Source organism: Salvelinus sp. IW2-2015, unplaced genomic scaffold (assembly GCF_002910315.2).
Source record: "Salvelinus sp. IW2-2015 unplaced genomic scaffold, ASM291031v2 Un_scaffold1776, whole genome shotgun sequence".
NCBI classification, from domain to species: Eukaryota; Metazoa; Chordata; class Actinopteri; order Salmoniformes; family Salmonidae; genus Salvelinus; species Salvelinus sp. IW2-2015.
In genome coordinates, this window is record NW_019943152.1 from 76,060 (window position 1) to 87,294 (window position 11,235).

At 44.2% G+C, this 11,235-nt stretch overlaps 1 protein-coding gene across 2 annotated transcripts in view; it reads right to left on the minus strand.

The window, feature by feature from the left end:
- LOC112071942 (lysosomal acid glucosylceramidase-like) overlaps nt 1-9,788 on the minus strand; it is a 14,088-nt gene extending 4,300 nt beyond the window's left edge. Inside the window, exons 1-5 of one of the 2 annotated variants that reach the window (XM_070439567.1) lie at nt 9,507-9,788; nt 9,255-9,319; nt 8,763-8,954; nt 8,484-8,630; nt 8,192-8,325 (exon numbers count right to left, since the gene is read on the minus strand). In XM_070439567.1, coding sequence (XP_070295668.1) covers nt 8,192-8,325; nt 8,484-8,630; nt 8,763-8,954; nt 9,255-9,319; nt 9,507-9,532 — 564 coding nt within the window. In that variant the 5' untranslated portion in view covers nt 9,533-9,788. Of the gene's footprint in view, nt 1-8,191; nt 8,326-8,483; nt 8,631-8,762; nt 8,955-9,254; nt 9,324-9,506 lie in introns of both variants that reach the window. The other variant, XM_024139354.2, reaches the window with a different exon arrangement.
- Nucleotides 9,789-11,235: the final 1,447 nt, after the last annotated feature.

Here is an 11,235-nt window from a genome sequence, read left to right on the forward strand (position 1 = left end):
GTATTTAGCCCAGGTCTTTGTGTATACTGTATGATAACTGACATAGTATTTAGTCCAGGTTAGGTGTGTACAGTATGCTACCTGCAATAGTATTTAGCCCAGGTCTTGTGCTCCTTGCCCCCAGGCTGGCCTTCAAAGAGCCCTTGCCAGTGAGAGCACCGTTGGTCTTCAACCATGCGGGGGCGCTCCAGGCACTGCCAGCAGAGACAGGGGCGGGGCGACAGGGCCTGGGCTCGCTGCAGCAGGGGGATCTGGGATTGGACCAACAACAGGAAGTGGTGTTGTGAGTACATACATCCCTATTCATCCATGACTGCATGGCATGCACGACTCGACAGTGGTAGGCCTGTTACCGGCTACCGTCTGACATTCGAGACATTACAGGTGCATCAAAGCCAAGACAGAGAGACAAAAAAACTGCTTCAATTACCAGGCCATCAGACTGGTTGAACAGCCATCACTAGCTGTCTACAAGGTGATGCACACTCACTGACACCGCATACTGTCCCATGTTATAGAGACATTGAACCACTAGTCACTTCCTGTTTCTCACTGTATCCCCGACATAGATTAAATATCTGCAGCACGAAGGTCCCCAAGAACACAGTGGCCTCCATCATTCTAATGAAAGACGTTTGGAACCACCAAGACTCTTCCTAGAGCTGGCCGCCCGGCAAACTCCACTTCACAATAACAGCACTTAGTTGACCGGAACAGCTCTAGCAGGGCAGAAATGTGACAAGCTGACTTGTTGGAAAGGTGGCATCCTATGATGGTGCAACGTTAAAAGTTACTGACCTCTCAGTATGGGCCATTCTACTGCCAATGTTTGTCTATGGAAATTCATGGCTGTGTGCTTGATTATACACCTGTCAGCAATGGTGTGGCTGAAATAGCCAAATCCACTAATTTGAAGTGGTGTCCACATACTTCTGGCCGTGTAGTGTACCACTGCTGTAAATACCATTCTTAGTTTAGCTTGTGGAAATCCCCTCGGTGTACAGTACATACTGTATGGATTACATACATGTAGTTAGTTAGTTTAGCTTGTGGAAATCCCTCGGTGTACAGTACATACTGTATGGATTACATACATGTAGTTAGTTAGTTTAGCTTGGAAATCCCTCGTGTACAGTACTACTGTATGGATTACATACATGTAGTTAGTTAGTTTAGCTTGTGGAAATCCCCTCGGTGTACAGTACATACTGTATGGATTTCATTTTGATTCTGCTACAGTGCTATTTAGGTTGTTCATTGGATTCAGATGTTCTTGATTCTTGCCTTTTTTATTTTCATTGTTTGACATCTGACTGCAGTGTTTGGAGCTAGTAACATAAGCATTTCGCTGGACCGCTATAACACACTGCTAAACTGTTTACGCCGACTAATAAACTTTAATTTGATACGTTTACGATCTAACAAGTCAAAGAGGAGAAAGAGCTGAAAAAAAGAGGCGAGAAACAGAGAGACTATCTAAGCCACCTTCATGTTAGTGTCCTCTGGTGCTAAGGTAAAGTTGCCAGGTGGTCTCCAGGTGAGTCGGCATAGGTGTACAGATGGGTTGAGAAGTCACAGTGGCAAGGGCACCCGCACCACACTGTACCCAATACCTGGACACAAAGCACAGCAGTATACACACTTAACTCAGCCTTTATCTGACCAGGTTTGTCCCATTGACATAAAATGTCTTACTCAAGTGAAATAGACAGGACTATTCTAGTAATTATGATTATAGCTATGGCCCTTACTGACACCCTGACCTCTCACCCTGAGCAGAGAAGTACTGTCGTAGTAGTGGTCCTGTGTTCTGGGGACAGAGACAGGATGTTATGGCAGCTGAGTCTGTCATGGCTCCTCCAACCCTCTGATCTCTGGTACTTCTGGTAGGGACCACAGTCAGCCTGAGAACTGGGAGAGATGGAGAGAGGGGGTGGTCAGTACAGGTCCTGAAGGGTAACAGTGTGTGCAGGCTTTTGTCTTTTTTGTTTCCCACCCTTGGGCTAGTGGGGGCTGTTGTTTTCAGCCCAGGCTATTCTCACCTGCTCCAGTGCTGTTCTTCTGTCCCTGTCCCTGTCCTCTCTGCAGCCTGCTGCCAGCCTTACTGCTGGGAAGGACAGGAACTGACCCAAGGCAGGTAGTGTGTCCGACCCAATACTGTCACAGTGGGTGGAGTTACACTCACACACCACCGAGCCATGGCCAAGTTACGGGCCACACACTCATCACTGCCTGGGGAGGAAACACACACACAGGGTTATAGAGGGTCGTTCATAAGGGAAATGAGGAGCCGCTGTGTTTTGAGGATAAATAACAAGAGAGAAGCTATGGGTCTTGGGTCTCAGCGTCAATAAATTACATGACTAACAGTGGTAAACATGCTGATTTAAACAATGTATTCAGAAACATGTGTCATAAAGCTTTATCTATGTGTTAAGTAGTTATAAACATGGTCATGGCTAGTTCTACATTTAATTCGACTAGTTAGTTAGTTCCCATGTGAAAGTGGCCATACATACATACTGTACCTCTGGATCGTGTTGCTACTCCAATGAACAAAGCGAGAGGGATGAGTGCTGTTGACAATGGCATTCTATCTGTAGAGAGAACAGAGAATAACAACAGCATGCGACAGGTGCTGTAGCCTACTAGCCCCTGATCATGACTCGTTCCATTACATTATACTACGGAGTAACGTTAGGCTCCTTTAGTCCATTAGCTAGTGTCATTTTAATCCGCAACTGTCACCAGTGCGCGCATCAGAGGTTCGTTCTTACCTAGTTTTTATCAGGATATTTGACATGTCATAAAGTGCACGTCAAGTATTGAGTCGCATGTTCAACTGATCGATTGTCTCTGCTATATCCGGATTGTCCAAAATTGTATGGACCTCGATAGTCATATGACAAGCGCACTGTGGTACGTCACTTCGATGTAAATTGTAGTTTACCGCTAGAGGTCGCCAGTGACAAATACAAGGTTGGGAACATTGCCCACCATAGTAGTGTAACCAATGTGTAACGAGCCTGCATAGCCACTGAAACTAACGTAGCCAGTTAACTAGCATAAACGGTTCGGGACGATCATTTTCCATGAAATAATCAAGTTGTGGTTTATTTGGATGAATATAGTGCGCACCAACCCGGACCCAACGCACACAAGCGCTACTCAAACTGACTGGCCCAGCTCGCCCAGTGTTGCCAACTCCTCAGTAAGGAAAGTAGCTATTGGCTGTCCTAAAAGTCGCTAAAAGTRGCTAAATGACGTCATCACCTGTTTTGCATAATTGGCCATGTGCATGTAATTGTGATGGACACTGTAGGAGAGAGGAAAACGTCGTGGGAGAGACAAAAAGTGAGTAAAAAACACCCTAAATATGTTTAGAACTACAAATGAACTTTCTTCTTTCGATTCTTGGGGTTTTTTATGTCACAATTCCAACCCTCCTCCTTTATCTGGGCTTGGGACTGGCAAAAGTGACCCAAAAGAGACACTCTGGCGGAGTTACTAATTTATTTATTTATTTATTTTAGTTTAGTTTTCTTAATTTGGTTTGGTTTTTAACCTTATGGTCCACTTAGGAGCCTACAACAAGTCACAGTAAAACATGAACATTTTTAACCATAAAATGTTTTACTTTTTTTTTTTTATATACAATCTACATTAACAATCTAAATGGACCAAAAAGAGACAATAGAAAAAACTGTCAATGTGAGAAAATGATGGTAAGTAGTCTGGCCCTAATTCAGGTTAATTGTTTTTCTTTCAGACCCACAGGCTGTGCTGGCTCACAGAAAGAGTGGGTCATTGTCATTTTGGTCAAGGCTCTCTATGGCAGGTTCAGCAACTAAGGGAGCTGACTTAAATGAGTAAGCAGCTGATGTGCCAAAAAGCTGCAAAACATTATCAGGCAGCTGGTGCTCATAGCAAGCCTCACCAGACAGCTTCAGTCCATATCGAATGTACAGGATGGAGTTAAGGGTCTGCAAGGACATCCGATTTCTAAGTTTGCTGTTTACCACACTCATCTGGCAGAATACTGTCTCGACTTCAGCATTCGAGTGTGGCAAGGACAACACAGACACAGCAGCCATGGCAAGTTCTTGAAACGGGTTGATATCAGCTGCATCCCTGAACTTCCACATCTCACTCCAGAAGCCCAGTGTGTTTTTTGTCTCATTCCATTTACTAAGATGGATGGCACGCCATCGCTGGACAATCTTGTCTATCTCTGCAGGGGAGTAGCCAAGGAGCTTGGTTATTTTTTCTATTTCTCCAGGGCTCTTATTGTGCTTTAGAGTTTCCTCCACATTGAAAACTGACATGTACTGCAATGCTTTGATGTTGTCCAGCAGTCTCACCCTCAACTCATTAGTGAGGGAGATGGTGAAGGCTACACACCACTTTCAGACATTGTTTTCATCCTCAGGCGCAAGGTGGAGCTCAGCTGCCTTTGATTCAAAAAGGTAACCAAGGAAGGTACGGTTTGGGACTGATGTATCCATCTATTGGCCCTTTGAGTACATTAACATTTGCCAGTGGATTCAGCACCCTGCTGCTCACAGACTTGATCAGGCTAACCAAGCTGTCAAGTAGCTTAAGAGGATCTACTTGCTCTCCCTCAAAAGCCTTGATGGCCAACTGTACCTCACCCAGCACTGACTTCAAAAAAGTCAGATACAATATGTTTTGAGGATCACTGTACATGGAGTATACAATCTCAGCCATGTAGCAGTGTTCACTGGACTTGGTGACTGCGAAATGCAGCCTAAGCTCCTCCTACTGGTCCAAAATGCGTGAAACCGCGGGTTCAATGGAGAGCCATCGTGTAGCACACACCTTGAATATCTGTAAAGGTTTCTCCCCACAGTTGATGGTCTCATATATGGCCTTGTAGGCCRCCCTGRYCTTTGGAGACACTGAAAACCAGTTATAAGTCTCTCGTACCAAGTACTCCACACTACGGGGGATGGTGTCGTTGGAAGCATTACTTACAGCAAGCTGCAGAGTGGCACACACAGCGAATAAGAACCAGATATTTGAGGCCATACTCCTCCTTCAGCACTTTATGGACCCCATTGTTAATCCCCGTCATAACAGAGGCATTGTCAGTCCCTATCCCCAGGAGCTTCTCTTTTTTAAGACAACACTTCTCGAGGAAAGCCACAACAGCACGGGCTATAGATTTGGCATCTCCTCCCTCCAACTCAACAAACCCCAGAAATGTTGATACAATTGTCTGCTTGGTGTCACTAAATTACCTTATCACAACACCCAGGTACTTAGAAACACTTCCATCTGTGGACTCATCGAGGAGGAGGCTGAAACGCTGGTCACCCACCTCTGCAACCAACTTTTTCAGAAAGTATGGTGCTAGAACACCATTAATAATTTCTATGCATTTTGAAGTGGGTAGCAGCAGTGGAGTCTGAGAAAGCAGCTCAACATGCTTCTCCAATGTGATCACATGCCAGCATGGAACAGTGTTCAGCGACAGCTAATGCCATGGTGGCCTCAGCCTTTTTTGCAGAGTCCATTTTTTAAACCGTAAATGGCAGCTTGTTTTGGGTGGAACTGTTATAAGGCTTTGCCTTTGAGTATGTATTTGAGTTGTTGAGTATGTATTTGAGTTGTCATGTGTTTTCTTACATCACTAATGTTGGCGTAGAAATCAGCCTTACAATACAGGCAGTATCATCTCCAATAAACGGCTTCAACCAGCCTTTGAATTCAGGGTTTGATTCCCACTTCTTTCTGTATTTTTGAGTGTAGACTGAGACATGATGAGCGAACCAGCTAGATGTTTAGCTTATGTCACAGAGAGGCACACACACAGTGGACAAGGTGAGTAAGTGACTAAGGCTGTGTGAGTCAAATGCAGTGATTTATTTTTGTGCAGTGATTTATTTTAGACAAAGAACATTTTACATTTACATCCCGCCCTGAATGTAAGCCAGGGCGAAATCAGCTTCCTGCATTCAGTCTGGACGCAGAGGGGTGAACATCTCCTGCTCTGACTGCAGCTGGGAGGGACTGCTGCGCGAGGACTGGGCCGCGTGTGAGTGCTTTGGGACGGGGGTGGGGCCCACGGCAGCACCCGCTGCTTGTTGAGAAGAGTAAGAACGATACGTACTTTCACYTCAGAGTCTCCAAAAGTCTCCAATAACACCAGAAAAAGTTGCTAGATTTGTTGCTAGTCGATTTTATGAAAATGTGTCGCTAGAGGGGTCTGAATAGTCGCTAAATATAGCAACAAAGTCGCTAAGTTGGCAACACTGGCCGCAGACAGCATCATCATATACAGCAACTCATTTGCATAACACTGTGTGATAGGCTGAGAGGTATACACACATTAGCTTACGTTACCCATGTAAATATAATCCATAGATTCTATTTCTATGTCATTACCTTCTTAGACTGAAACACATAATTTAACTGACTAAACTTAAAACAATATATATGTAATCCACTGAGACATTGTACAGTGACCACACAGATAGAACAATAACCTAGTGTGGGTTAGTTATGAAAATCTTTGTCCATGCTTTCTGAATGTATATGGTTACCAGTGTTAAAAACCAAACCCTCTAGCCAAGCGGGCTTCCTAACCGTTAATATATAGTTCAGTGCTCCTAACAGTTCTTTGGGGTCCACCCCCTGACCTGCTGCAATTAACTCAGGTGCTTGACACTTTCTCTTGTAGGTGCACAGGGCATCTCAGTGTTTACGTCCGTTTGTGTTGTATATGTCTCTGTGTCTTTGACTAGCTTTCAGTCCTGACAGTTTCCAGTTCCCTTTCAGTTGACACATCAACATCCCTTAGAGCCCACAGTTTACCATTTTCCTCCACACACAACACACACAAACTCTCTCCATTCCCTTTTCTCTGTGTGACCTTAGTCAGTGAGGAAGGCATTTTATTCTGAAGGGTAACCTAMGCAACACTGGTTTCTTTTTCTCAGATCACCCAGTTTCCACCCCGTTTCCTGTTGTGCTCTGAAACAACCCCAAAGTAAGGTTTTAGTATAAGTAAGGTTATAGTGTACGATGGAATAATAAGGCCCATTCCACTGTACTCCAGTACTTCATACAGCACATCTGACCGTTGTTTTTACAATTTAAAAGTAAGCTGACAACCTCTTCTGGTATTCACTAAGCCACACATATTAATTATTCTCATACCTGGGGGTGTCATCTTTAGAGCAAACACTGTGGCCCTCCAGGATCTCTCTCTCTCTCTCTAATCATGTCAACTATCTCCTAGCAATTCCTTTTCAAACTTTGCATAATGAAGAAATACAGAGATAAGACTCTTGGTGCTCATCAGCCACTCAACATTTCAAAAGGACATGGCAAAAAAATAGAAGATTCATCCAGAGTTGTTTGGATGGAAGCAGTGGCTAGCAGCTGTACTGAGGTAGCTAACGTTYGCTAGTTAGGACGTATCTTTGTTGATGTCAGATCGATGCTGAATTTGATTCTGAACGTAAAATACACTTTACTCTTTAAAAGTAAATGCTAAAGTCCTCTTAGTGCACTAAGAGCTAAATATAGGGGAAGTAACTAGCCTATAAACTGATCATAACCCAAATGTTAGAACGTTTGTGTGGCTCAAAACTCATTTCTGGCATTGGTGCATTCAATTTTTGGTGTAGTGGTTTTGACGCATATTCGTTTTGTGTATGTGACAATAATACATATCTTATTTTTGCCCTACCAATATTTACATGTTACAATCACCACTGTCAAGACATAACACCACATTCTTCACATGTAATGCCTCCCCACACTTGTTTGAATGGCTTGAAATTCGTCTCAGTTTGCATTTCAACACGGCGCTCTGCTCTACCCTCTTTTTTTCAATGTCTTTAACTGGGAGACCACTGGGTCTCTATCCTGTGCTTCCAAAAGGAAAGCTGCATTTGTTTGAACTAACTGGCTTGTTTGAGCTCTGACTGCAGGCTCAATAGCGACACCCTGAGGCTTGTTGACGATGGCTCTCAGATGGACAGTAAACTCCTGTGGGTCGGCTGTGTCTACAGGTCACAGGTCTACAGGTCGGCTGTGTCTACAGGTCGGCTGTGTCTACAGGTCACAGGTCTACAGGTCGGCTGTGTCTACAGGTCACAGGTCTACAGGTCGGCTGTGTCTANAAAAAGAGAGCGAGAAACAGAGAGACTATCTAAGCCACCTTCATGTTAGTGTCCTCTGGTGCTAAGGTAAAGTTGTCCAGGTTGTAGTCTCCAGGTGAGTCGGCATAGGTGTACAGATGGGTTGAGAAGTCACAGCTGGCAATGGGCACCCGCACCACACTGTACCCAATACCTGGGACACAAAGCACAGCAGTATACACACTTAACTCAGCCTTTATCTGACCAGGTTTGTKCCATTGACATAAAATGTCTTACTCAAGTGAAATAGACAGGACTATTCTAGTAATTATGATTATAGCTATGGCCCTTACTGACACCCTGACCTCTCACCCTGAGCAGAGAAGTACTGTCGTAGTAGCTGGTCCTGTGTTCTGGGGGACAGAGACAGGATGTTGATGGCAGCTGAGTCTGTCATGGCTCCTCCAAACCCTCTGATCCTCTGGTACTTCTGGTAGGGAACCACAGTCAGCCTGAGAACTGGGAGAGATGGAGAGAGGGGGGTGGTCAGTACAGGTCCTGAAGGGTAACAGTGTGTGCAGGCTTTTGTCTTTTTTGTTTCCCACCCTTGGGCTAGTGGGGGTTGTTGTTTTCAGCCCAGGCTATTCTCACCTGCTCCAGTGCTGTTCTTCTGTCCCTGTCCCTGTCCTCTCTGCAGCCTGCTGCCAGCCTTACTGCTGGTGAAGGACAGGAACTGACCCAAGACAGGTAGTGTGTCCGACCCAATACTGTCACAGTGGGTGGAGTTACACTCACACACCACCGAGCCATGGCCAAAGTTACGGGCCACACACTCATCACTGCCTGGGGAGGAAACACACACACAGGGTTATAGAGGGTCGTTCATAAGGGAAATGAGGAGCCGCTGTGTTTTGAGGATAAATAACAAGAAGGGAAGCTATGGGTCTTGGGTCATCAGCGTCAATAAATTACATGACTAACAGTGGTAAACATGCTGATTTAAACAATGTAGTTCAGAAACATGTGTCATAAAGCTTTATCTATGTGTTAAGTAGTTATAAACATGGTCATGGCTAGTTCTACATTTAATTCGACTAGTTAGTTAGTTCCCATGTGAAAGTGGCCATACATAACATACTGTACCTCTGGATCGTGTTGCTACTCCAATGAACAAAGCGAGAGGGATGAGTGCTGTTGACAATGGCATTCTATCTGTAGAGAGAACAGAGAATAACAACAGCATGCTGACAGGTGCTGTAGCCTACTAGCCCCTGATCATGACTCTGTTCCATTACATTATACATACGGAGTAACGTTAGGCTCCTTTAGTCCATTAGCTAGTGTCATTTTAATCCGCAACTGTCACCAGTGCGCGCATCAGAGGTTCGTTCTTACCRAGTTTTTATCAGGATATTTGACATGTCATAAAGTGCACGTCAAGTATTGAGTCGCATGTCCAACTGATCGATTTTCTCTGCTATATCCGGATTGTACAAAATTGTATGGACCTCGATAGTCATATGACAAGCGCACTGTGGTACGTCACTTCGATGTAAATTGTAGTTTACCGCTAGAGGTCGCCAGTGACAAATACAAGGTTGGGAACATTGCCCACCATAGTAGTGTAACGAATGTGTAACGAGCCTGCAAAGCCACTGAAACTCACGTAGCTAGTTAACTAGCATAAACAGTTCGGTACGATCATTTTCCATGAAATAATCCTAACAGTTCTTTGGGGTCCACCCCCTGACCTGCTGCAATTAACTCAGGTGCTTGACACTTTCTCTTGTAGGTGCACAGGGCATCTCAGTGTTTACGTCCGTTTGTGTTGTATATGTCTCTGTGTCTTTGACTAGCTTTCAGTCCTGACAGTTTCCAGTTCCCTTTCAGCTGACACATTAACATCTCTTGGAGCCCACAGTTTACCATTTTCCTCCACCCTTCTCCTGAAGGGTAACCTAGGCAACACTGGTTTARTTTTCTCAGATCACCCAGTTTCCTGTTGTGCTCTGAAACAACCCCAAAGTAAGATTTGAGTATAAGTAAGGTTATAGTGTACGATGGAATAATAAGGCCCATTCCACTGTACTCCAGTACTTCATACAGCACATCTGACCGTTGTTTTTGCAATTTAAAAGTAAGCTGACAACCTCTTCTGGTATTCACTAAGCCACACATATTCATTATTCTCATACCTGGGGGTGTCATCTTTAGAGCAAACACTGTGGCCCTCCAGGATCTCTCTCTCTCTCTCTAATCATGTCGACTATCTCCTAGCAATTCCTTTTCAAACTTTGCATAATGAAGAAATACAGAGATAAGACTCTTGGTGCTCATCAGCCACTCAACATTACAAAAGGACATGGCAAAAAAATAGAAGATTCATCCAGAGTTGTTTGGATGGAAGCAGTGGCTAGCAGCTGTACTGAGGTAGCTAACGTTAGCTAGTTAGGACGTATCTTTGTCGATGTTTGATGTCAGACCGATGCTGAATTTGATTCTGAACGTAAAATACACTTTACTCTTTAAAAGTAAATGCTAAATTCCTCTTAGTGCACTAAGAGCTAAATATAGGGGGAGTAACTAGCCTATAAACTGATCATAACCCAAATGTTAGAATGTTTGTGTGGCTCAAAACTCATTTCTGGCATTGGTGCATTCAATTTGTAGTATAGTGGTTTTGACGCATATTCGTTTTATGTATGTGACAATAAAACATATATCTTATTTTTGCCCTACCAATATTTACATGTTAAAATCACCACTGTCAAGACATAACACCACATTCTTCACATGTAATGCCTCCCCACACTTGTTTGAATGGCTTGAAATTCGTCTCAGTTTGCATTTCAACACAGCGCTCTGCTCTACCCTCTTTTTTCAATGTCTTTAACTGGGAGACCACTAGGTCTCTATCCTGTGCTTCCAAAAGGAAAGCTGCATTTGTTTGAACTAACTGGCTTGTTTGAGCTCTGACTGCAGGCTCAATAGTGACACCCTGAGGCTTGTTGACGATGGCTCTCAGATTGACAGTAAACTCCTGTGGGTCGGCTGTGTCTACAGGTCACAGGTCTACAGGTCGGCTGTGTCTACAGGTCACAGGTCTACAGGTCACAGGTCTACA